Below are 27,193 nucleotides of genomic sequence, written 5' to 3' on the forward strand. Positions count from 1 at the left end.
AGCCTCTAACCTTACTGTGCAGCTTGCTGCAGTCATCAGTAACCGTACCCGCTTTCTGACGTTTATTATAATTAGATTTAGGGCATAAAAATAATGGATGAGCTGTCTTGTATCAGCTGCTTGTCCACATTAAATTCAATGCCCTCGTCCTTTTAGCCAGGGTTCTCGCTGTCTCCTCTTCAGCACAGCCAGTGTATCAAGGCCTCTTGTCTCAAGTCAGATCCAATAGGAAGCGGAAAGTGTAAAGGAGTCAGTGACATTTAGATTTGGGTCATGAGGAAAAGTGGAAAAAGTTGTAGCCAGAAGAACTAACTTTAAGGGATATCGCAGAAAAACAGGATTCCAGGTTTAAAAGCAGTGCTGGAGCAGCTGTGACAGTGTAACTGACATTGCCGCCTCAAATTTTAGTGCCAGACAAATTTAGCACAGGTCTCAGTTCATAGCGTGGACTCAATATAGCCTCAGGTTTAGTGCTGACTCAGAAATACCATCTTGTCTTGACACTAAAGTGACACAGACACTTAAAGCGACCTTGTTTGCCTGCAAGAACTCACCTCTGTTATTCAGTGGAGAACTTGTGGTGGAGTTCTGTCAGGACTATGGCTGAGGCATCGTGAGGGGATGTAACACACACACACACAGAGTTGGATGCTTCACATTTCATTTATGCCGGAAACTGTTGAATTTGCATTTTCTGTGAATTTAATTTCCAAAAAAAGGTCTAAATGTCTCCAAACCTCCAGGAGTAAACCTCTGCTGGGGAACGTACAGGTCTGAGTGTTGGACCTCAATACATTTAGAGTACCAACCAAAATGTGTTTGTGGCATTGAGGAGTGAAGACTTTTAAGTGTGGAAAGGTTCCAATGCTTGGTCCAATTCTTGGTCTTGTTCACAGATTCTTGAATGTTTGATGTTTACTGATCTCGACTTTCTTCTTCTTTAGACAGATTGACATGTCTTGTTAAATGAGAAAAAATACCACAAAACTGACCAAATGATGTTTGTATTCCCCAAAGCATTGTCAGCTATTGGCACCAATATCGATACCTATCCCTATAGTTTGTTTTTTTTCCACCTCCAGGTAGTCTAAGTTAAGCATATTGAGTCTGAACAGACTGGAATCTGCCTGTAGAAGTTTTGAATTGCAGAACAAGGAAAAGACAAGGCAAACAGATTTTCTCAGCAAACACTGAGAACATGACCTCAGTGCCCTCAGCGGGAGATACAGCCCTGATGTGGTTCCAGATATTTGAGCTTGTGAGGGGTGTGATTCAGCTCATGTGCTCCAACCAACTTTAAAGTTTAATCCAGTGTGGACCTTTTTCTGCCTTTTTTTCTGTCAGTGTAAATATGTAATTTCCAATTCCAAAGGCTAGGAAATTCCTGTTGATGTTGACCTCAAACTAGAAGACACCAGAGGCGCAAATTAAATAACCACAAAAGGCAGTTTGACACACAAAGTTCCATTGAAATGCTTTATTTTCAGTGAATACAAAAAATAGTTTTATTGAGGCCAGATAAATATCTTTTATACCGTTACCGTTATCACTTGTCTTTATTGTCGTAAGTTCATAATTTTATTTCTGTTAAGGGAGGAAAAACATACAGAACACTTCAATTTACTCCACGTCATTGAAATGCATCATGACATCTTAATGGTGACAGATATTTCGAAATGTTCTTATCACATTTATCTTTCATCAAGGCTTAAAAGCACAAGAAAAAAAAAAAAAGCCAATCCGGAAAATTTCAGTGACTTCATAACATACAATAAAGCAGTTGACTGACACAAATCTCCAGTCTGGCGCAGTTTAGAAGCACTGTGGTACATGGAATGCAGTACAAAAATGTGTTCATATATATAATATACATACTTATATATATATATATATATATATACTGATGGTACATTTTAAACAGCAACACATTTTTTTGACTGGTGGACAGTTCCTCTGTCATCCCCAAAAGGCCTTACATGTGGCAGAGAGATTAAAGAGAAAGGTAGAGGGGATGCAGTCGGTTCAGCACTTTAAGAGGAGCAACAAACGTCAGAAAACCCACCGACACTGAACCCACATTCCCAAAACATTTGCTTGTCCAGTACCTTCTATTAACCAGTGAGGTGAAGCTGTCACTCAAGCAGACCAGACACTGTATGGGCTACGGACTAAGGCACTAATAATAACACTACAGACTTGACTGATGAGCAGTGGACCCCCCCCCCCCCCCCAATCCCGCCTCCTACCCTAACACAAAAAAACACAATGCCAGAAAACACCTCTGAATTCAGACCCAACTGTTAAGAGGACTCAAAGGTGATGGCCTGTCTATTTGCTATGGTATACTGTCTGTAAGTGGAGCAGTGCATCCTTAAAAGTTGAACCCTGTCGCTGCTTGAACAAAGAGATGCATCTGAAGCACAAAGCCATGCATTTTCACAGCAGGACCTAATCTTACAATATACTGTAGTTTAATATTGAAACACAGCCCGTATAGTAAGACAAGGGAACCAAACACACTACAATCAAACTCGGTAAACAAAAGGTTGCTCTATTGCAGCAAGTAGCATATTCAGTGAAGTCGCACAGAACACCCTTCAATTCAGACACCAATGAACAAAAAGCTGCAGTGATTAGCGTTGCAGTCGCTTCACTTTCAACTCACTTGTTTTCACATCAATTCTTAAGCGTTTTGTTTGTCAGGATGTGCTTATTGCTCAGTTATTGTCTGATTCTGAATTTTGCTGCTTCCTGAAATTGCAGAATTGGAGGTGAACTGACTCAAATGAAATCCCTGGCAGTGATTGAGTATTGCTGGAAAAATGACTATAATCACTAACAGTGGAAGTGCTGAAGTAAATCTGCAGGGAGGATATTCATGATAGCGTAGAAGCAGTTCAAGCCGCAATCGGTTGATTCAAGAAGTCTGAGGTATTTACAGGTATTCTTAATTTGCATGATGTTGTAGCCAAATCGACCTGCCAAGCGACTCTAACCGCATATTCTATACAATATCATCTCCTATATTATTACTTCAAGTTTGCATGGTGGAAGGGAAACCAATGCTGCCCCCTAAAGCACCATCCATGTTATTGCATCATGATCAAATTCCATTTATACTGTATGTAAAAGCCTCAATACGTGAAGTGACAAGGAACAAAAAAAAGATGTCTGACTGGAAGCCGGCACAGGCTCGTCTAGTGGTGGTGAAGACTACTCCTGCGTCTGAAGGAGCCCTCTCTGCTAAAAATACTTGTGAGTAATAAATATTCCTTCTATGGTAATTTGTCTTCCTGTGTAGAAAAGCATTCACATGGTAACATAATGTTCAACATTCGACTTGAGTCTCAGCAGCTGCACACGATGACACCTATATTCACGGGCTTCGACAAACATGTAGAATTTGTTGCATCTTAAAAAGACATTTTGCATGTAGAGCCCATCAATACCAGCATTAAAAAAATGACAAGAAAGAAAGCAAAGACGCTGAATACCACTGTCTACTTTAAAGGAACATTCCCGAAAAAACAAATGTCCATTATCGAAATATACAGTGTGGTCCACGAAACGCCTACCTTCCTTCATATTAGGGTTTGTGACCACTTAATTAAAGACACGCCAAGTGATTCAAACAGACAGTAAGGTGCCAAATGGGAGCATGAAGGCCAACATTCATACAATTAGAGTACTGAGCTGAAATCTTTTCGTGACGCTGCAGTTAAACGGCGATATCACATGAACGGCAATACAATCAATTCTTCATCTTGAAAGTGTGTGAACTAGATTTGTCAAAGAAAAAAAGAAACTGTAGCTTATGGGCAAACATGAGAGCATATGAGCCGTACGGTTTGTCCCAAGCGTGTCACATTCTGGTTCAGATTACACCGGGCAAAGGAGTTAATGCTTTACATGAGGACAAAAAGCAGGTCTTCAGTGGGGTCGCCACAATCTTAATGATGTTTCCAGAAAGTAATCACTTTCAGACAGAAGTATTTTTAACTTGCTCGTAGTCCATTTTCAGATCTGTCCACGTCCTGTGGACTCAGTCGACGGTGTTCGCTGCAGACTTGGGCATTACTGGTTCGTTAGATCAGTCACAACATATCTGAAGTAGCTGCAGGCCGCGTACCTGTTCAGGTGCGCCATTAAAGAGGACACACACTCACACACAAACACAGACATGCTGGTCACACTGCTTCAAGCGTACGCTGCAGCGATGGCCAGCTTGAATAATTAGTTGCTGTCCTCTCGTAGCTCGCTGGGCAGGAATTTGTACTGCTGCTGTCTGATCTGAGCCAGCTTCTTCCGGGCTTCTTCCAGCTCTCTCTCCTTCCTCAGCATCTCCTCTTGGGCTGCAATGATCTGGCCAGACAAAAATAGGTTTAATAGGACTTTTATTTCCTCGACGTTACACCTGATAATACACCAGCACAAACTGAAAGAAGCTGAAGAGACTTCCTGTTCAGCAACAGAAGCTCATTGTAATGTTTCGCGCCGCTCGGCCGTCTTACCTGTGCTATCCCTCCCACAAACTTTGTCTTGACCACCACATTGTGGTCATCTGCTTTGTCAAATGCTGCCTTCTGAGCCGCCCGCACTAAGTTGTCTGACGCCTTCTTTACTGCATTCCCGGCAATCTATTAGAGGAAGAGATCAGTTGAAAACAGCTAATAGCAGCACAACAAAAGAAGAGAGCACATCATTCTATGAAATCTGAAGCCCTGGAAGCACTGCAGTAAAGAAGAACACTGCCCTGCTCCATGATCTGACAACTGACTGTTAAAGCAGTCGAGCCAAACTGCGGTATGCTTTTTGGAGTGTGCCTGTGCTGTACCTGCAGTCTCCTCATGGCCTCAGAGTCCTGGTCAGCCTTCACCTTACAGGCCACCAGCAGCTGGGCGGTGGAGGCCGCCACCTGCTTGGCTGAGGAGATGAGCTTCTCCTCACTCGCATGGCCTTGCACCGAGGCGTTGGCTGCCTCACACAGGTTGCTGGTCGCCGCTGCCACCATACGTGCCTGCAAGAGAAAAGCAATTTTTAAGACAGAGCATTTTAAGTGCTTTTGTTAGCAAAACTAAGCCTCAGATTGGAAAACTGTGTGAAAATGCCCCTGCACAACGCACTTACAGCAGAAATGAGCCCTTGGGACCACTGTCCATCGTCCACAGCATTGGCAGGGATGAGGCCCACTTTGCCCTGAGCCACCAGCTCTCTTTGGGCAGCCGAGGCTGATTTGACCAAAGCGCTGGTGGCTGCAGCGATGGACTTGGCTGCCTCCAGGATCTGCTCCTCGAAGTTCAGCGTCTCGTCCGCCTGCTGAGGGGGAAGGAGACCAATCAGTGAGACGGGATGACGTCCTACACGAGGCTTAAGGTGGTTACCTTCCACACCACCAGGACTGAAAGGGAATTTTTTGAAATGGGGTTTTGTATGCTGACACACTGCACTAAGAGAAACAAAAAGATGAGTCCAAAAGCTTCACACAGCCAGATATGAAGCCTCTTTTTAAACTGCAGCAACTGATAAGGAGCACACGTTCAGTCAAACTCAAGTCAGTCTGTTTAGAGAACAAACACACACTTTCACACACAAACACATTCACACCACAAGTCTGTAGACAGAGCGGGACACTGTAGGAATATGTTTGATATATAGTTGGGACTGAATAACAACCTAATATATCAAACATATCAGACAGAGCCCTGCAGAGAAGGCCTCCGGTGGTGGGGGCAGGCAGGGAGGGAGGGGGGTTAACTAGGAGCCAGAGGACATATACTGGGACAGGAGACACTAGCTGGAGCTATCATAGATGCATGTATGATCAGAGGAGGGGGAGACATGGTAGATGTGTTGTATGGTAGAAGGGGATATGGCTGAAGATAATCTAATGTTGAGTAGGGGGCGGGCTTTCAGCGACAGAGATTAAAGTCGAAAAATCAAACTTTGATGGCATGAATATTCAATAAAATGGGAAAATGTGAGCGTCTGTGATTGTTATGGGAAGTTCAAGTTCAGAGACTGAAAGTCGTGATCTTAAATCGAGGTGAGAGAAAATGTGATGGGAATGTGTTAACAGGGAGGGGACGACACGAGACACAGAGGACACTTTCTGTGACCTGTGACAAAACGGGTCAATTTGTTACTGTGAAATCGCAACATTAACAGCGACGCTTCAATAGAAACCACAAAAAACAACATAAAGATGTTTACAGACAGGCACAGAGCATTGAGAAGGTTTTAAAAAGAGCGCTCAAGGCATTGCTACAAAGAAAAGTGTCTCTACTTGGGTACAACATCAATATTTTACGAACTGAGAGCTCCGATTTTTACTTTTTAGATGCCACGTACTTGAAAATGATGCCACTTATAATAAAGACACAGCTCTAAGCTGCAAGCTTACAACAGACAGTCCATTAAAGGCAGGGAAGCATTAAGTCAAGGGTGAAAGTAACTCAATACATTTCCTCAAGTACTGGAACTTTGAGGTACTTTTCTTAAGTGTTGCCATATTTATTTTACTCATGTAAAGTTTTGAATGCAGGACTTCTAAATGTAAAATCTACATTGTGGTTTTACTACTTTCTACCTTCTACTACTACCACCTATTACCGCCTACTATCTATATATTGATATAAACTTGTTTTCTGAGTCACAACTTCCCGTGAAACTGTACAAAAGCATCTTCTTTCTACTACTCTGCAGCTCTTTAAGGAACAACACTGCAGTGAAATCTCCTCATAGGCTGACACTCAGCTATCATGCCGTCACTCACCTTGGGCTTGGCTCGGGGTTTCAGCTGCTCCAGCTTCTTAGCCGCCGCCTCGATGGACGCCGCTGCTCCGAGCAGCTCCGTCTCCGCGATCACTGTTGGATCCTCGGGATCCACCCACTCTGAACCTGAGGCGTGCATGCACATGTGCAATTAAGATTAAAGCTTACAATTTGAGAACAGGACTTCAAAGAATACTTCGAAAACGGTGTGTGAAAAGATCATGCCCCACAACAACAACAACAACAACAACAACATTGTGATCACAAAGAAAAAAAAAACAATCACTGCATCCCATGCATAGCTGATGGAGGGAACAAACTGCCATTCACACTGCAATAAAGATGGAATGACTTATTTAGAATGAGATGGAACATAAAACGAAGCGCAAAGGACGGAGCTGACTCGAGAAGCCTGTGAGCAGCTGCAGCTCAACATGAGTGATTGAATGAATCAATGTTAGCGCTGAGGAGAGAACGTGTCGAACAGCTCACAACAGGTGATATAAGTCGCGGTACAGAAAACAATGCTAACTTACCTCCGTCTGTAGCAAGAGAAGGAGGACAGGAACATTACCAAACGTTTTTATCTAAAGGACTTTCTGCTGTATTCAAAATGTACTCTGTTAAAGACGTAGCAGCCTCCGACTGGGGATTATACACCATGACACATGTTGTTGGAAGCTTCATTAGTAAATCAAGAGAAGTTATCACTTACTGATGTAGACTTGAGTTCATCACATAATGTGACAGTGTACACTGTAACACTGTGAAAGAGGTGAGGTGTGTGTGAGTCATTACCTTTCATGGCCTCAGCGGTCTGGATGAGCTCTGTGACTGCTCCTGCTACTCTTTTGGAGCAAGCTGCCAGCTGCTGCTTCTGCTCTCCGCTGGGCTTCTGCAGGACCTACAGACAAAATACACACACACACACACTGAGACACCACTCCGCTGGTTGTGTGATCTGCCAAAAATGAGGAGGTGGTCTCCACTGAACATGGCACTGAAAATATATAAATTAAAAAAAAAAAAAAAAGGTGTGGGGCACATGTGAGCTAGATTATACTGTATTTTTATTAACTGGAATCTCTGTTTCTGCCTCCTGACACAATGTTCAGCCTACCAGCAGCACTTGTTCCAGTAGATCGATGTATCCAGTTGTACACTCTGATCCGAACATCAGCGCCCTGGTCTTCACCTCCTCACTGACCTCTGGATGGTAGGCCGCTTGCTGAAAGACAGAAAGAGGGATGCTCCAGATTCAACCGTCATGTTTAGCTTTCCTTTCTAGGTTTTCTAAGAAAAAAAAAAAAAAGATTTTTTTTTTTATTGATGAGGTAATAAAGAGAACCTTGCAGGTGGTGAGCATGTCTGAAATAGCTTTGCGGCTGAGGTTGGCTGTATGGATGATGTCCTCCTGCCGGGCAGAGTTCCCCGCAGCCACCGCTTTAGCAGTTGCCATGGTGATGCCCTTCGTCATGCGAATGAACTCCTCAGGTGTGGTCGTCTTGTTGGGAGCGTCCCTGGATTGAAACAGCTTGGTACGACAAAGAAGCTGAGTGTCATTGGACAGGTAACGTACAGATATGATTGAGACATTGATAGAAAAAGTTGAATCAGTGTTTGCTGTGTTCACATTGTCACGATCAGACCAAACGTTTATCCTGAATCCTAAAATATCACTCAGTGTCGAGCAGTTACATGTAACCCTTGATGATTCTGCATCACTCTTGTCCAGCATCCATCCATGCTCATGCCCTCCACCCGCTCTCACCGACAGTTCCTGTTTGATGCACTCGATCGTGGCCTCCAGCGCTCTGGTGCCCCGGGTGGCCTCGTCCTCCACAGCCTTGACAGTCTTCAGCAGGGACGTCACATTGGTCACCATGACCTGACAGAAGAACAGAGGAGCACAAAAAATGAAAAAATCTGATCACAATTTTCTATCAATGGAGATGGGACACTAAAACCTATTAACCTATTATCAGAGTAGCAACAGTGGATGTACACTACACGTCTTCCACGACTTCAAAATGTTTATTCACATTTCACAGTGGATCCCCTAAAAAGTCTTTTTCATAGTAAGCACATTGAGCATATTTTGCCTTTTTTTCCTGGGTCTGAGCCTGTAGTGTCTCCCTCTGTATTCAACCATCGCACAGGATAATGAGGGTGTAGTACATCAAACTCAGGGGCAGGGGGCGCACAGCCCCTATGCAGGAAAGCCCACAGCCCTGAAGGCTTTAAGCTAAGATCTTACAGATGGTTTACAAGATTTTTTTTCACCTCAGGTCCTAAAATCGCATGTGAGGAATGTTGTTATCATCTGAAAGACTCCATGACACACTGAGCTGCCGCAGACTGTGAAACTGACACTTAAAAAAAAACAAAAAAACTTCACAGCTCGAGGTGATAATGAGCAGTCAGCGCTTTCAGCGGTGGATTGTGAATTGTGGCTTTGAAAGTATGTGTTGAAACCAAGCATTCAGCTGATTTATTTTGGGTACACATATCCCAGTTTCCTGTTATCCATAACATCCATTTCCTGGCTTTACATTACTGAGACAGCTGAGGAAGAGGAGTATGACTGCTGTACATACATACAGTATGTGGGACAGTCTAATTATATTCATCAACATAGATTTAGATTTTTGTCATTTCAGTTCCAAAACAAGACTTTTTAGCACTGGAAAAAAAGAAAATAACAGCTGCTGCCTCTCAGAAGACAAATCAGCATAACTGATTTGATTTGTGATGAAAAAAATAACATACAAACAAGATTTTAAAGATTTCTAAATTGGAGGCCTTTAAATTAGATGGCGCCTTCAGGACCCACAGACCCCCTGATCCCCTCACCTTGGCAGCGCTCTTCAGCTGGTACATAGATGGATCATCTGCTGCCTTGCCAGCGGCGCACTTGGTGGCACTAATGAGCTCAGCCAGCGCCTTGGCCACATCTTTGACAGCATTTATCAGAACCACCTAGAGAAAAGGACACAGAGACAGACACCAATTTATCACAACTCAGCCTCGGAAACAGACAAAACCCTGAAAGGTTACAGCCATTCACAGCTCATTCCTCCATTTTTCTGATAAGAGGCACAGTGAATAAAGGACAAATGGAAAATAAGGGGCGAAAAATAAGAGTGGCTAACCTGTGTCTCAGGGTCATCAGAGCCAATGCTGGCAGCTCCCAGTTTGACCACATCTGTGAGCTGGGTAATGGTTTTGGCAGAGGACTGGGCGGCCTGAGACAACTTGTCCTGACCGGAGGCGGCACCGGACACCAACATCTTTGTGTCCTCGACCAGAGCTTTGGCCGTCTTCAAAATGTTTTCCCTGAGACAGAAGACGAGGAGGCAGAAAAAGAGGGAGGAGAGGAGGATAAACGGGTTGGACATTCTTTCAGTGATCCAGACGTCTCACTGCAGCAGAAACTAAATGTAAACGTGTGTGAATTACTGTCATCAAAATGATGCACACCGGCACAATCTCTTTTCACATCAAACACGTTTGTACATCGTCGCCGGTGCGAACAGAGGGAGGATAGGTGAGATCATACAACAATTTGTTATTTTTCTAGACAGAGAAATTGTAGGAAGCTGCTGCAAAGTTTCCTTTTGATTTTCAGGGGAGACGCGTGGCATCATCTGAGCTAAAAAACGATTCCTCTCCCTTTCATGCTGCCCTGCCGCGTCCTCTCTACATTTTGGCTTTCATGAATCTTCAGTGAGTACAGAACAATTTCACTACCGATTATCTGGAAGGATCTAGGTTAATCATTTCTGGCCAAAGCGGCATGTAATTTGCCAAGTTTAATCTTGGATCATCAGATGTGTATCTGAACTCTTGTCATTCAAAAGCAACTAGGCCAACCAAGCTCAGCATAGGTCAAACACTAGATTGTGAACTCTTTACTAACATTTGCACAAGAATCTGGGATTTCATAGAATATAACCAGAATAATTTCTAACTTCTAAGCCTTTTGCTCTCTTTTCCTTTAGTTTTTAGCACCATGGGAATACTGCCTCCGAGTGGAGTCCGCGGTCTCAGAGCAAGAACAGTAAGAGATGTGACACTTCCTCCATCTTTCAAACCCTGAGGGTAATTTGTAGTTTCTAACTTAAGAGGTTTCCTGCCCCCTGTTCACCAGCTAATATGTCATTCTGTCAGTTTCAGATGAAAGATAACCGGCGGGTGGATTTCAGACTCTGGTCACGCCTCGATCTTGCAGACTTAGCAGTGTCTCGCACACTAAGTAGTCGAGTGTGTTTCCAGCTCTAACCTGTGGTCGGCGAATGACTCGTCATTCTCCGCGTTGAGAGTGCCGGCAGAGGCGAACATGATGGTGGTGTCCAGATCGGCGATGATGCCGGACACTGCGCTGGCTGCTGTGATGCAGGCCTGAGTGCCCTTGTTGCCGGCCTGGAGGGCTGAGAGCACCAAGGACACCTGAGGACACACACATACAAAGATATCAAACAGTGGAATCACACAGGTGAGGATGTGCGGGTATCTTGACCTGAGGTAGAAAACTGTTTGAAAAGCAGATGGACGAGTGTATTCTTTCTATTTTGTACATTAGGGACAGAACCAGTGTGTTTTTTGACTGACTTTGTTATTGTTAAGGGTGTTACTGCGTGTGTTTTGGTCAGTTTGGTTGGAGTTGAACCTTTACTGGCCAAAACAGAGCAGAATAAAAGTAACACACTGCTACAGATCCTCTTGGTACATGATAAATAATGCGTTCAAGTGAGAAGCCCAAACACTATGTGCAAGAGGATTTAAAAATTTGCTGTGACAGCATGTTGGCGCAGAGTAATGCACCACATCAGTCACTCACTGAAATGAGTTCATGTCAGCATGGTTTAAACTCCATTTGTTTTCCTCCCAGATGCCCGAGTGGCTGTAGAAACTGATTAACTGATGTTTCCAGACTCTTGACACTTGAATTCTTACATTAGATTTATAACTGCGGTGGAAAGTTCAGCACTGACAAACCTCTTCTTTTCTTGCCACGAGCATGTTAAGCAAAAGAATAAACCCTTGATTTAAATTAAAAAAAAGTCACAGTTCATCTGTCCAACATTGCTGGACTGCTTGGAAATGGTCTGTGCAACAGTTAAGCATGAATTATAAAACCAGTCCACAGAGTAAAGTATTTTGCCAAGGACTATGAATTAACCAGCCGGCCTTTGAAGCACAAGCGTGCCTTGAGCAAGTGGTTTCATTCAAAATGCTTTAATTCAGGAGGCATATGATAAAATGAATTATGGCACTAACCCTCTTATGCTGTTGATACCATGACAGCAGGATCACTTGGTATAAACCCCACAGTTAGAAAATAATGCTTCACTATTCCAGTAAAGAGCAACACTGTACAGAGTGATCTGGTATTAACATAATTAACGCAGACAGAAAAGTAGCATAGACATCAGGTTAATGTAGGCGTGCAGCCTTGATAATCACTCTATCAGGAGTGGTGTGGATCAGCAGACAAACATAGCGAACAAAAAGGACAAAGAAATGGTTATAAATAAATAAACTTGGCATTTCTTAAAAACATGGAGACAACAGAATTCGAGCCCAGATCTGGTGAAAGCAGGTAGCACCTTCTCTGTGACTGCGCGGGCACATTCAATGAGCTCTCGTTTGGTGAAGCCGTCAGAGGGAGTGATCTGCAGAGCTCCGGCCTTCTGGACGAGGAAGATGCAGCCATGTCCGAGCTCCTGCACTCGAGTCTTGATCTGGAAACCGATCTGAGAACACATTTCAGCTGTTAATCTTATGCAGAAGTAAGGATTATGAATCAACTTACCTCACAAGAGACAATTTCGATCCAAATAAAACCATGTACTGTAAATGTTCATACAGAAAAAGTGTCTAAGCTACAATGTCTTCGCTGTGTTCTCCGCACTATTTCTTACGTACATGCAGCCTTTAAGTGTTTAAACATAACTGTGTCACTCTGACATAGAGGTCATATAATGGGTACGACTGTCCATCTCTGAGTGACACCCAGGCCATCCTCACCTCTTCTGGCTCAGCTGTGTGAGCAGCCAGTCGTCCCTGAACGGCCAGCTGGCTGTAGTCCACGGTCACCTGGGAGGCCAGGGCTCCCAGATCGTCAGGACACGTCACTGATTTGGTCATCTGAGGGACAAACACACACAAACACACACTGACTGTCAGTCCAAACAAACCACACTTTGGTCATGTCACACACAGGCTGGTTTACGTTGATTTCTGTGAAAACATTTCATATTAAAAGTTTTTCCTCCTACTGTCCAATAATATGTTCACATCACAGTCACATTTCCACAGTAGTGTAACAATGTAAACAATTATTTTGAAGGCTTACCATCTCCTGAGCAGTGACAGCAATGGCCTTAGAGTATTTCACCATGCTGGTCTGATAATCCACAAACGAGCCCTCAGGTTCAGGTGGTGTCCCTTCATCCAGCTGAGGAGCACACACATGCACACACCCATACGCGTGCACACAGTTAACATGGCACTGCAATTTTCATTTCAGGCATGATTGGTTTGTCCTTGACAAAAAGGTACAATCAACTTGTACAATCAATCATTCGGCTCTTTAGCTGCAGCGACATGTTAAATCTAATCTATCCTTCAATTATAATAATTCTGCCAGGTGCGCAGGCATCAGTTCATCTGCAAACCAACATTAATGCAATTTTACATTCAAATAAACACTCAGAATGAAAGATAAACACTCATTATAAATTACCCACCAAATCCAGTCTGTAATTACAGCTTTAAAATAGCATCCGCTACAAAAACATTCAATCACCGGCTCGCAGAGCGTACATTATGTTTCTGGCATTTCTGCTGAATTAGAGAACACATCTGAGTGTCATGACAAAGCTGCAGAGACGAGAGAGGATGACGCCATGAGGGGAGAGCACGCTGGTGCTGGAGTGAATCTGCAAAAATCGCAAGTACATGATGCTCACTAAGTGACACGACACCTTAGACTGTGCAGTCTTGCTGAAGTGCCTAATAGTCGAGCAGAAAAGCCTTGAAATCACCTCTGCTGAAACCACGGCAGGCAGAGAGTGACCATTATGTCGATGGATTATCTGAGAGGATTATCTCCTTTTAATCAACTACCGGCACACACATGCTGAGTGACACATGGGTGAAACACACACACACGCACACACTTGCTCGCCACACAGTCCCAAACTGAACCACTTTGACTAATTATTCATGACGTGCCACAGAGCGTTGATAAAGAGATGCTGTTCTCCCACACCTGAGGCACGTTTTCCCCCCTGTGATAAGTCTCACTCAGGAAGGCGAGGAGGGATGTAATTAGTTGACGCTATTCTGTCTGTACTCGAGATAAAAGGTTTTTTCTTGCTTCACACCTCATGTGTTTGCCAATAGTTTGACTGTTAATTGGAAAGACGGTCTGAAGGCCTGACACCGGCTGAGTGCGGCTGTGTCGACAGTCCGTTTCCCTCTGCTTCGGAGGCTTGTGATTTGTATCAATGTGTTAATCAGCGGCTTTTTATGGAACTGACATTGTAACCAAGAAGAAGAAACAGGAAATCAGAGGGGAAATAAGGAAATTATAATTAGAAAGTGGTGTTAAAAATATTCAGGACATTCACTGTGCTGAACTTTTCCTCTACAATTTTGCCAACTCGTTAAGATTATGGTGAAATGGGAACGTTGTTGTGGTGTCAGGTGACCACACCTTGGTCCTCACTTCATTTTAGTAATATCAGTGCAGCAAAAAGCGAAAAGCTGAGGCCTTTTCCTGCAGGCCAGCACCTCTGTGGGGCCACACAGGGTAGACCAGGTCTTGGGGCCACTGGATTTGTGTTGCTTTTGGCAGGAAAGAAACTAGAGTTTGTGGCGCACGTCACATGTTTGGGTGGACTTCTCTGTGCCAGTTCTCCTTGAAAGGATGAGGGGAATTATGAGCCCTCACAAGGGGTCTTGATCAGCTTAGGGTAAAAGTGGATGACTGTATTATCTTATTTGCGGCCATATTGTCAAGTGACACAAGCAAAGACAGGGCAGGGCTGTCAACTGATCACCAGCTGATGTTGAGTTGAGTACAGAACAGCTGTTACTGTGCGGCTAGAGAGAACATCTGAGGTGGTTTGGGCGTCCGGTAGGAATTACTACTGGAGGCCTCCTTCCACCTGGGAGGAGACCCTGAAGCAGGTTCATAATACACTGGAGGGCCCCCGTTCGGCCTGGGCGTACCCCAGGATCTTGAGATGAAGCTCAAAACATGGGAAACAGATGTTTGGGATTTTCTGCTTAGTTTGCTGCCACTGTATGAGTCTTGAGTCTTATTAAAGAACCAGAGAGTGTGAACTGATCTGACCAATCACAGCCTTGGTATCCAGGCAAATGGAAATGTATTCGCCATGTTCAGGTGAGCTCTAATCACCAGTGTGTGCCCAGGAGCACTCACCTTGGCCATGGCCTCTGCGATGGACTCCACCATTCCTCCAACCATTCCCACCTCACTGGCGGCCTCATTCAGTGTCACCATGATATCATCAACCGCCTCCTTCATGAGCTGGGCTGCCTCCGCTATGGCATCATGGGTATGGGATGCCTGTGTGAAGTGAGACACCAAGACACGAGCACACATCTGATAAGAGCATCCAGATAATCGTTGCAGGAGGTGGAGCAGCAACACATAAGAAAGACGAACAGTTTTACCTTTGGGTTTCCTCCACCCTCCTTGGCCGCATAGAGCATCTGCAGCGCAGACTCAGCCAGGGTCTTAGTTTGGTCCAGGAAAGTCATCTGCTGCTGGTGGTCCTTCAGCTTAGACGCCACACCCACAGAGGCCACGATCAGCGGTTCAAAGTAACCGGCCAACTGCGTCACCTGAGGAACAGAGTGAAGGCTTTTAACAAGTTCTGTGAGAATCCTCAAATACAGCAAACGCTACATTTTCTAATAGAGAAGAAGAAGGAAAGAGAGAGAGATATTGTTGTGATAATTATTACAATTTTGTCCAGATGGCCCACTCCTAATAAGTGGAAATGTGTAATACTGCTGCCCATTAAAAAAGTATTACTTTGTTGCTCCACAGTTGCAGTATTTAAGCAAAGTAATTAACTCCCTGCCCTATATACCTTGTGTCCTAGTTGGGAAGCTTCGCCTCTGGCAGCGGTGGAAACAGGGTCAATTAAGTGGCCAATTTCCTGCACAGTGGACGTCAGCTGCTCTTGTAGTGCCTAAAGAGAGGAAATAAAAAGAAATTATTTTTTGTCTTGCTTTTATGGGAGTCAGAGGTACATTCAAATAAGTCAGCTGGAGCCTGATAAAAAGTGCCATGCAGCAAACTAGAGAAGGAAATCTTTGCCCCGAGCTACTTTAGCTTCAAATATGTGAGCTTAAACGCGTCACAATTCAACAAAACTGGTGCAAGTGCCAAAAACTGCTCTGTGACCAGTTCTGCATTATAATATACCAATCTCAGGTATAGGGCATAAAGCTCCTGTGGGATCCAAACGGTACTGCAGGTCTGCTTCAAGAAGGATCAACAAAAAACTGATTGGTGCTCTAGAAAGTTTTTTTAATAACATTAAGTCCCTGGTTTCTGTCTAATGAGCTCTGTTTGTGACCTAGTATGAACAGAAACCTAATTAAAACCACCAATAATACAGTTGATCTATAATTTATCAGAAAGACACAAAAAGCTACACGAGGACTAGAAAAACGAAAAAAAAAACAACAATCTGACAAAAACTGAAAAAAGGAAAAAGTGAGCGATGGAGATAAACTCCCAGACAAGGACAAGCAAACGCAAACAGAGAGAGATATCAGTGGCTCTCTGTGGAAATGTCGAGTCCTTTTCTGATGGTCGCTTACCTCCAGCGAGATGTCGTCCCTGCTGGGTAAGTTCTGGCTGACTGCTGCCAGAGAGGCCTGCTCAATGTCCCGGATACATTTGTTGATGTTATCAATTGACGAGTCGCACTCCCGCTGGCCCGGGGCCTTGTCCCTGAGAATAAAATGGGAACAGGCAAAGAAAAGACACAGAAAGCAATAAAACGGTTAGAAACAGATAGGAGAGTAAAGTTGAAGGATGATCTACAGTAGGAAAAAAATCCCTTGAGGGCAAAAAAAAAGACATAACAGAAGGCAGGAGAGAGAACAGAAGTGCAAATGAACACAACAACCACTCATTAAATCAGAGACAGGTTCCAGGATGTCTCTTAAACCTCTCTTCTGCTGGTTTCCTCATCTCATTGATGCTCAGGTCACATCTGCTGAAATGTGGCCTGTAGAGTCTCGCCGCTACACAGGGAGATCAAGCTGGGCAGCCAAATTAGCTCTGAAGCCTCTGAGTGGTCTGGGGCAGCGGCCACACAGCCAGAATAAGTTTAGTTAAACATCCATTTCCATGCATGGCGGCACACTGAAGGTGACACTAAAATAAATCCTCACCTTTGCGTGTAAAGAGTTATGAGGTTGGCTTTTGCAGGATGGAGATCATTCATATTTGTGTTCTTTGACACCGTAGTGCATCACTGACCGCCATTCATGGCCCGGGCCAAACTCCCAGCACTAAATCTGCAGTCTAAAAGGAAGTCAGCATCCAACGAGATGCTAAGCTGCCTGCGTGCGAATGCTAACGCGCAGATGTTCTGAGCCGAGCGGAAACATTAAAATTCAGCGTGTTTGACACTGGGAATTAGTTCCTCATGGGCATCAGTTTTGTTCTGATCAAGGTCAGGTAAAATGGTGTGAAAGAGGAGATTAAAAATTTAAGCTGTGGAGGCAAAAGAACAAGCATTTGTCACAGCGCGGTGCAGCGCAGGGCATGCTTTGGCAAGGACGCTGCCTTTGTCTCACAGGCAGGTTATGGAGCAGTGCGTTCAGAGTGGAAGTGAAAGATATTTCAGTGAATTTCAGCCTTTTAGCGAGTTTTAACCTTAGTTCTAATATTTCAACTCCCATAATGCAATTCATCACTGCAGTAAGAGAGAGCACAGTGGTGTTAACATGGGGTAAAGGATTAAAATGGTGACATCTTGGCAACTTTGAATTTCTGTAGCTGGGCTAGCCGCTCCCCATTCCCAGTCTTTATGCTAAACTAAGCTAAACAGTTGCTGGCCGCAACTTCATATTTACAGCAGAGACGCGCGTTCTCACTCACCGGATGGCTGTGATGAGACTCTTGATGGAGTCGGACACGGTGCGGGAGTGACCAGCCAGGACAGACCAGGTGGGCGGGTCTTTGGGGTTGATAACCAATGAGCGTGCAGTCTTGAGGAGGTGGGTGGAACTGTCAAGCATGGAGCGCGCTGAGTGGAGGATGGGCTCCTGTGCCGCAGAGCCCTACAGAAAGAACAAACTGAACTTAAGGGCCAATGTAGAAATGTGTTTATTACAATGTCTGCTACAAAACTATTGTTCCACATGTCACAGCTATCAACACTAATGTTCCCGTGGCCGTACCTCGTTGCTGATTTGAGCAGGGACGCTGGCGAACTCTGGGTTGGAAGCAAACGTTGTCAGGTTTTCCACAGCCTCGATCAGCGGAGTGGTGGCGACTCGACACCTGTTCCTGTTGTCCTCTGAGAAATCTCCATCTAAAGCCTGGAAAAAGAGAGAGACAGAATATGAATATGAAAGCTGATTAAACTACAGCACCTATTATGTTATTGACTGAAGAGTCAAGAATTAAATCACCGACAGAAGTTTGATGACAAGAAATATGAGTGGATTTGAAAGACAAATAATTAATTCAACACAGAATTCATCAAAATGACCCCACATCATTCACAAAGAACATCACTGCCAAGGCTTAATCCATATCTGTGCTGCGGTATGCCAATTAGGGGACAGACCAAACCTTTCGACAAAACTGGCAAAGATATCCTACCTTGATGGTTTTGACCAAGTTGGCAGTGCTGTTGGCCACCTCCTTGGCAGACTGGACAAAGTGCCTTTTGGCAACGGGGTTGATTGTCTTGGAGGAAGCCAGACGGCAGGCGTTGCACAGTGCCGAAGTGTGCTTAGCAACAATGGTGGCTGCAGAGAGCACCTGCCACATTATGAACAACAAAAGGTAAATCAGTGATTGAGATCTCAAACAGTTTATCACAAGATGACAATGCAGCCACCAATTACCAATGTCATGCCTATATACAAATCATCCAGCATCTGCAGCACTGACAGTTATTTTGCCTAGTGGTTGTGTTGAGATGAATGGAAATAGAATAATTAAAATTACTCAATTAGCATGCCCAATCAAGTTACACCCCAACTAGCTGAAGAGGTTATAAAAATTTGTCCTTTGCTTTCATCAAGTTAAGACTGAAAGCATGTAGCATTAACAATGTGTGGCTGCACATGTGATGGGACAGAGCACTGTGCACGCAGACGGTTGTTATTGCACTTGAATTCCTATTTAATGGACACTGGGAAATTTCATGGAAGAGTGTGCTGTTGAATGCAGTGCATGGTTAATGGTTCCATAGGCATACCTTTAAACAAAACATGCTATAGGACTTAGTATTTCTAATGTTCTTTATTAAACAGGTTCAATTTTTATTTTGAAATTAACTCAAGCTTAACTTCCCTTCCAGAAATATTGTTGAAACTTACAGACCCTTTGCCAGCCTAGGTAGGTAAAAACTGGACTTTCAGCCAGTGAAGGTGTCTGACTACACAGTTGGACACTTCAGACATTTGTAGAAAATATTCTAACTAAAAACTGGTGGAGCTATAAAAAATATTGCTTTGTAAGCTTCAATAGTTTGAAGATCGTCGTCTGATCTTTTTATGGGTTTAAATAATCAATGACCAAATTTTCTTTTTGAACTGCTTCATTCAATGCAAGTTTGTCTCATTAAAACATGTCTATAATGTCAGCACGAGGAGGGGATTGAGAGATATTTGTGTGCAAGACCAATATGATAGGAAATCTGTATACACTCAATAAAACAATCATAATGGCAGCCATATACAATACTGTACACTTTTTAAGGTTTAACACTGATGCATGCAACACTCAGACCTGATAATAAATCATACTGTGACACATCTCTGCAGAAAAAGTAATACCCGCGTGATGATGCTGCCACACCTAAACCTGTTATAATGTAGATCAGACGACAGGTTTTTGCCTAATTGCTACACAGAGACTATTGTACGTACCTGAGAGGGACTACTGTCTGGGTCTACAAGATTCTGACAGGCCATCTGGATTGCCTGATTGGCTTTGGCAAACTGGATGGGGTCCACCAACCCCTGGTGCCCCGCCTGGCTATTAGGATCGGACACACCCACCAGGTAGGAGGCCTGTGGGGGGAAAAAACATCCCATCATCATCAACAAAAAGGCAATATGATCCATTTAATATCTCCTGCACTGTGAGGCCTGTTCCTCTCCACACTCTGTACCTGTCCTGCCGCTTCGGTGAGGCCACACAGGGCTTTTGATGCTGATCCAACGCAATCTCCAAATGCAGTCACATCTCCAGTCTTGCAGTTCTGAGAAATACCTGCCATAGACTCTCCCAGGACCTAGACAGGACAAAGGAGCAGGCCAGCAGAACAAAGAGAGAACAGAGGGGGATGCTTAGGATGCTAAGCTCGCCGTGTGCAGAGTGCTTGAGTGTTTGATCACGAGGCTGTTCGAGTGGACGGCCTACCTTGGAGTTCTCCATCACACTCTCGATGCAGTCGAAGTAGGAGAGGTCATTGACAGGCTCGTTGGGATTGTCCAGCATTCCTCTGACAGCCTGGGAGATGAGTGAGCAGTGTGAGTCTTAAATAGCATTTCCCAGGTTCTTCACTTTCACAAAACTCTCTCTGATTCGTGCCAGATGAAAGGAATCGCATAGGAGCAAATGTATGTTATTTCTTTTGGGACTGCACAGATAGACCACAGTAAATGAGACTCCCATCAATCCTTTGTTGATATGATTGCTGATTGTTCCTGTTTGATAACAAGGTTGTTCAGTTCTGCTTACCTCCAGCTCTCTCAGGGCATTGTCACACTCCTTCTGGCCAGGAGCCTGTTGTGTACACAGCGTGATCAGCTGGTTAATGCTGTCAGTCACTGCTCTGAAAAAGGAAATGAAAAGCAAATCACATCCTAATCACTGAATGTGTGTGGTGTTTGTGCTGCCTGTGACGTGTGCACTGGAGGGTTTTTTGTGTGTTAATAACAAAGCCTGCGCAGGCATTCTTGCAGACATGTATTTGCCTCAGTTGGTGTGTGCAAGCGTACGTATTTCATCGGTACATGTTTGAAATTCTTTACATTTCTTTCATCATGTCTTTTTGAAAACGTGGGAGTTTTTGCTCTTATTTTTCAAATTACATGTGAGGTTTGGCAGCTGCAAGCTTAAAGCCATTAATGGCTAAGATGACAGATGACTGAATGCATTCTGCTGACAAGATTAATGGACAAAAAAAAACTGCATCATAACAACAGGAAATTAAAGGAAAATGTTAGATGCACAATAATATATACAGTATGGATAAGACTCTGTGGGAGTGTATGTGGCTCAGTGCGGTACCTGGCAGCAGCAGCTAGCAGGTTCTTGGCGTTTGCTGCTGCAGGGTCTACAGACAGACTCTTAGCTGCCAGCAGCAGCTTGCTAGAAGCCATGGAGATGTTCTTCAGGTTACCAATCACCTGTACCTGGTCATCCTTCTTCTGAAATTACACAAACTCATAACGTTAAAACATCGTCAAACACACGTCAACATGAGTTCAACATTGCTGTGAAACTGCTGTAACATGGCCGACCTGAGTGTGGCCGGCCATCTCGATCCCAGCATCCAGGAACTCATCAAAGTCTTGGCTGAACTTTCCAGAGGCCACCGCCAGCTGGCTGCTGGAGCCTCTGGAGGCATGGACCACCTCGCCCGCTGACTGGTTCAGGTCTGCCGCCGTTTGGTTCAGCTCGCTCTGGGCCTCCTGAAAGGACTTGGAGGCTGGAGGGATCTGAATGGACAAGAAGAGAGGGACGATAAGCACTCAGTGGTTTAAGATTAAACTGAAAAAACTGAGTCCTTTGCTGTGATGAGGGAGAGAGTAACAATGCAAAAACCACTGCATCTATACAGCAGTCCATTTTACTTCTAACTCGTATGCGTCATTCACCCAAATACATTCCTCGAGGATCTGTTTGCTGCGGGGTATTTTAAGAAACACACATGACGGTAATTTCGCTGGCAGAGATCTGCTGAGTCACAGACCAAACTCACAGTTTCAATCAGCAGCTTCTTGCTGGCCTCGCCGATGCTCTTGAGAGCCATGTCCACATCCTTCTGGCCAGGCAGACAGTTGACGCAGCTGTTCAGGGAATGAGACACAGCCTTGGCCACCTGGAATACACAGCAGGTTCACAGTGGACGGGGTGAGAGGAAAGGCAGTCCTGAAGAATGACTGATATCGCCATTTGGCTTTTTTTGTCTTGTATAAACATCAACCAATATGTCTGCGTGTTCTCTTAGATCAGGCAACCAATCACTGAGAGCAGCACAGGCTTCCTAATTTAGTTTTATATCCCAAAGCAATTTCAGATGACAAAGGAGTGTATACTAGAGTGTTTTTCATTAAAAAAAACATCCTTGTTTGTGCTGTTGTGATTTCTTTATTAGATTCTCTGAATTTCTACTGAAAAACATAGAATGTATCTATGCTGTGTAGAAAATATGAAGAGGACATGACATAAATAATCAATGTCTTGGCCTGTAAATATGCCACCAGGTTCCTTACAGGAATCCCTTGCTGTGTTTGACAGGTGTTCACTTTCATGTCTTACTAAGCAGATGTACACATTCATCTGGCTCAGACTTTGTCCACAAGAAAATATTCAGCAGAATATACTGAGCAAAGATGGAGGCACTGTTGAGTAAAAAGAGCTGACTTCACATTCACATTTACATGGTTATTAAACATTTACATGTTTAATTTGTTACAAATAAAAAACAAAGTCACATTACTTTTGTGTAAAACACAGCGGGTTCAGTTGTATGAAATGTTTAATATCATTAAACTTTTCTCTTTTACAAGTTCAGATTCATCCAAGAGTTCCAACTTAAAATACTGGGTTGGATATGTAATGTATTAAAAATGTAACTAAAAGAAGTAACATACAATTACACACCCAAGATCAGAGTCACCCATTCAGTATCTGACCAAATGTGAAATATGGTCACAATCTGCACCTCTGATCCTGATGTTGTCACTTTATCTTGGTCACAGTGACCTTTGACCACCAAAAAATGAACGGACAACTAGAAAACATGATGCCTCAGTTAACTGTTGTCACTGGTGCTGCTGGACAACAACATTCATGAAACACATACACACACTGTGTGCTGTCAGAGAGGATGAGGTTAGAGTAAGTGAATCAGGGCTTGTACACAAAAGTCTCATGGATTCACAAGTTGTAAGTGTATTTTTGTTTTGACAACTTGGGAGAATTCTGCAGAATTGTCTTTGCAGTGACATTTGATAATGTCAGCTTTATGGTACAAGTGCTGTCGTCTGTCAGAAGGATGAACTGAGCCTCCCAATCTGCAGCACCAACAGTCCACCGTAGTGTAAAAGAAGTACACACATGCAGAATAGACTCCGTACCCTCGAGCGACCCTGAGCCGTCTCACCTGCGCCAGCCTCTGCTGACTCTCAGCGTCTCCGGGGGAAATCAGTGCCTGCTTGGCCTCATGAATGAGAAGCGCTGAGCCCTCCATAACATCACGAGCTGAGTCCAGCATGGCAGCAGCAGCCTTGGGGTCCGTGGTGGAGGCAGCGACGCCACGGGCTGCCTGGGCCAGCGTCTTCAGGGCCTGAGCTGTCTCTCTGGCTGCTATTCCTACACACAGGATCACAGGTAGGACAGAGTATGCAGATGTGACCGACAACTGCAATCAGGAGAGTATGTCACAGACATCATAGATATATTTATACAACATGATACTTTATCATATCCTAATTCTCAAGTCCTAAAGACTGACATCCTGTTTGCACAGGATGTTTGTTTAATGCATATAAAGTATTTTCTCTCTCTTGACAAATGCCTTGCAACAAGCAACACAGACAAAATGTAATTTGATAGGTGAATTTCTCCAGAGGTTCTGTGGAGACCCAAGGACCCTGTAAAGGTAATGAAAAAGAAGATGACAAGAGAACAAAAACAGACAAGGTTTATTCACCTCGCCTCACCCAACTGCATCACACCTTCTTATTATTTTTCTCCACTAAAACCGAAAGACCAAAAGTCGTCAAAATGGGCAGGTGCTGCAAATTCCACCCAGCACTCAGGCACACAAAACTCACTGACCTCAGGGTGGCCTCTAATTCTTTCACCGTTTTAACTTCTCAATTCATCTGCATCTTTGCTCCAAGGCTCTTCTGCTCTAAAATGTCTTTTTCTCAATTTTCGCAAAATCCCCAAATCGAAAACCAATTGTTCCAACACTGAGCCAGATCACCTGACTTCACTGATGTTAAGTTATCATGGAAATTTCTATTGGGCAATCTCTTTTGAAATAATTAATTTTTAGACCTGTGCTTTTAAGCTCTGTTTTACATAAAAATTAGCTTTAGTGATTGTAACCAAATGTGGTTACAATGTATTCAGATGTTGGTTTGATACTTTTATTCGCCGTGCTTTAGCCTGCTGCATCACACAGAGCGGCCCAGTCAGAGCTCTGTCAGACCAGGACAAAATATTAAGTTGTGATGTTGTATGTATATTGGGTAATTACGTTATTTAATCATATCAAGTAGTTCAAATATTTTAAAGTCATGTGAAAGAGAGAAAGAAGCTTTGTGTGCAGAAAGCTAAAGATGCTGGCAGCTACAAGATGAACTCACAGTTCACAGCCTGTAAATGTATCAGATGAAAACTGGCATCAGTGCTCATGGTGGCTGCTGGGATCATTTTGTTCACAGCGAAAGTTGCATGTTGTTGACTAAGGAGTCAAGACATATCTATCTATGCAGATCTTATGGTGGAGTCAGTATGTGAGCAGTACCAACCTGTGTAGTGTTCATTTCCCTGTGCAGCACATGTGAGCAGCTGAGCCATGGACGATCCCACTGACTTCGAGGTGCTGCCCAGATCCTGAGCACACTTCTCCAACTGAAGCAGAGGGGAAAAAATAAAACAGCTTTAAATGTAACTATAAACTGAATATTTGGCCACAAACCCATTTGACTCTGCTTCAGGCGTGTGTTGCTATTAGTCAATATGTCTTGCACAGCTTGATTGAAGCTAATGCAACTGCCATTATTCACGTTGGATTTCGAGGAATGAATCCCGAGTCAGTCTCATGGATCTGAAACGTCTCTTACCGACTCTCCTGGTAGTGGTTTCAGTTGGGCGTTAGCAGCAGCCAGCTTGGCATCTTGCAGCTCGCTTCTCAGAGTCTGAATGGCAGTGAGAGCAGAGTCGATCTCCATGGGGCCGCAGGCTTCATGAGCCTGCAACAGAAAGGAAGTCTGCTGTTACTCACAGTCAAAAGGGTTACTGCTTTTGTACTGCTTATGCACTTGTAAGTAGTGATCTTTTAACAAAAATACAGTTTCAACGTAGGTTTTGTCAGCTTCTGTTAGTTAGAAACTCAAACAAATGTTACTGATGTGACTCATAAGTCTACTGTGCAATTAAAAAGCTTCTCGGACAGCAGGTTACACATGACGCCAAAGAAAAAAAAACCTCCACTCAACAAGGCTCATTGACATTTTGACTTTTTTTTGCTACGACTTTAACCATTAAGGTCATTACACGGTGTCTTTCTGGACTGATGTTAGTGCATTAGGTTTGTTTTTGCGTGCACTGTCCCGTATGTGACTGCCTGTGTGTGCCTGTGCTCTACCTTCTGTGCAGACGTCCTCAGCTCAGCCAGGCAGGTGGCCAGGTTCTTGGCACACTGACCCAGTTGCATGGCTGCAGCCTGATCCGTCACCGTGGGAACAGATGACTTGGCCGAGGTCACCATCTTACTACCAGGCTGCAGAGTGGAAAACGAAACAGAAGGGAAAAAAGAGGCTGAAATGTTTAATGGGAATGATGTTTTTCCTCAGAGCATTAAGGAGCCGCCTGTAAAACGAAATGCTGCTGTGTGCAACAAGGAACAAAGGTTAAATTATGTGGTGGTATTTGTGGAAACCCCACAGTCCTGCATCAGCTCTAAAAGTGCCACTGAGGCATTGAACACATAATCCCATCACACCACTGCTTCTTTAACTGCCTGCTTACAGCAAAAAGAGGTTACAGGCCTATTTTTAAGGGATCCCCTCATGGCAGAAACACTATTTATACTTTGTGCAGCCTGGTTCTCAATGTAGGACTGAAGCTACTCGGTTTGAGAGTAAGGACATAAAGTTTTAACAATGTGTGTGTGTGTGTGTGTGTGTGTGTGTGTGTGTGTGCGTGTGTGCGTACGGCACCTGTAGGAAGTTCTGGCTGGCAATAATGAGTGCCAGTTGTGCACTAAGGTCCTCTGGTTTGGCCTGGCTGCCACGCACCCCCTGGACGAGCTGTGGGATGTGGTCTGCCACTGCCTATACACACACAGAATACAAACACAGGCTTAAATACAGCCTCAGGATTAAACCCATCTGCAATGCTATTCTTTATAACATCAAACAAGCATCTTTAACGCCAATAATACAATGACAGTCAACAGCTGCTAAAAAAAACTGTTCGATGAGAATAAGAAAGAAAAACAGTGTGAAGTAAATAGTCTGAACAAAACATGAAAAGGTAACCTCACCTTACAGCTCTGCACCAGCTGCTGGTGAGCAGCAGTGTTCTTATTGGAGGCGGCAGCGTTTTGAGCAGCAGCGATGGTCTGAGTGGCTGCAGCTGCAGCCTGCTTGGCAGCATTCTGAGGAATATAAAGACCCATGTAAACATCCACATGTGCAATATGCTTAAAGAGTAGCTCTTCATCACTGTATCAGTCTCTCTTCAACTGAACTTCAAACCACAGTGCTGGTACTTTTCAACATGAATTTGTGTTTCCTTACATTTGCTAAATTTCTGTTTGCAGCTGTAACATTCTCTGTCACTGTAAGCTGCATGAAAAAACATCAAACAAATAGTATATTTGAATGCATTTGATTGTAAATCTGTTTGGTCACCTTAGTTGATACATTATTGTCAATTATTAATAAAATCTTAATATTATTACAACTACAATAACATACACTAAAACCTCACGTTCTGACTAACTAGAGGAGGCCATGGGACTACCTAACTTGTAGTGTAACATGCTGTAAATATCATTAAGCCTTCCAATGAGTTGGATATTGTAGCTGGTGGTACTGAGCCTTGAGTCAGATGACCCTGAATAAAATGAGCCCTTTTCAATGCATTTTGAAGACAGATGACGATTTAGTTTCTTTCAGGACCATTTAACGGCAAAAATAATTCTGTCTG

The 27,193-nt window shown here is 43.8% G+C and overlaps 1 protein-coding gene across 2 annotated transcripts in view; it reads right to left on the bottom strand.

Annotated features, from left to right (window-relative positions):
- Nucleotides 1–1,462: 1,462 nt before the first annotated feature.
- LOC143339789 (talin-2) overlaps nucleotides 1,463–27,193 on the bottom strand; it is an 87,661-nt gene continuing 61,930 nt past the window's right edge. The window contains exons 24-58 of one of the 2 annotated variants that reach the window (XM_076761280.1): nucleotides 26,526–26,639; nucleotides 26,200–26,313; nucleotides 25,626–25,760; nucleotides 25,102–25,230; nucleotides 24,787–24,889; nucleotides 23,409–23,617; nucleotides 22,002–22,121; nucleotides 21,541–21,738; nucleotides 21,308–21,447; nucleotides 20,756–20,849; nucleotides 20,435–20,524; nucleotides 20,184–20,306; nucleotides 19,939–20,082; nucleotides 18,662–18,823; nucleotides 18,235–18,375; nucleotides 17,933–18,114; nucleotides 16,642–16,774; nucleotides 15,903–16,004; nucleotides 15,481–15,651; nucleotides 15,227–15,373; nucleotides 13,130–13,231; nucleotides 12,802–12,921; nucleotides 12,381–12,527; nucleotides 11,054–11,220; nucleotides 9,924–10,107; nucleotides 9,625–9,750; nucleotides 8,543–8,659; nucleotides 8,120–8,305; nucleotides 7,892–7,999; nucleotides 7,570–7,675; nucleotides 6,773–6,897; nucleotides 5,128–5,316; nucleotides 4,835–5,017; nucleotides 4,512–4,637; nucleotides 1,463–4,362 (exon numbers count right to left, since the gene is read on the bottom strand). In XM_076761280.1, the coding sequence (XP_076617395.1) occupies nucleotides 4,234–4,362; nucleotides 4,512–4,637; nucleotides 4,835–5,017; nucleotides 5,128–5,316; nucleotides 6,773–6,897; nucleotides 7,570–7,675; nucleotides 7,892–7,999; nucleotides 8,120–8,305; nucleotides 8,543–8,659; nucleotides 9,625–9,750; nucleotides 9,924–10,107; nucleotides 11,054–11,220; nucleotides 12,381–12,527; nucleotides 12,802–12,921; nucleotides 13,130–13,231; nucleotides 15,227–15,373; nucleotides 15,481–15,651; nucleotides 15,903–16,004; nucleotides 16,642–16,774; nucleotides 17,933–18,114; nucleotides 18,235–18,375; nucleotides 18,662–18,823; nucleotides 19,939–20,082; nucleotides 20,184–20,306; nucleotides 20,435–20,524; nucleotides 20,756–20,849; nucleotides 21,308–21,447; nucleotides 21,541–21,738; nucleotides 22,002–22,121; nucleotides 23,409–23,617; nucleotides 24,787–24,889; nucleotides 25,102–25,230; nucleotides 25,626–25,760; nucleotides 26,200–26,313; nucleotides 26,526–26,639 (4,866 nt within the window). In that variant the 3' untranslated portion in view covers nucleotides 1,463–4,233. The other variant, XM_076761367.1, reaches the window with a different exon arrangement.

The sequence above is a fragment of the Chaetodon auriga genome, chromosome 1 (assembly GCF_051107435.1).
Source record: "Chaetodon auriga isolate fChaAug3 chromosome 1, fChaAug3.hap1, whole genome shotgun sequence".
NCBI lineage: Eukaryota > Metazoa > Chordata > Actinopteri > Chaetodontiformes > Chaetodontidae > Chaetodon > Chaetodon auriga.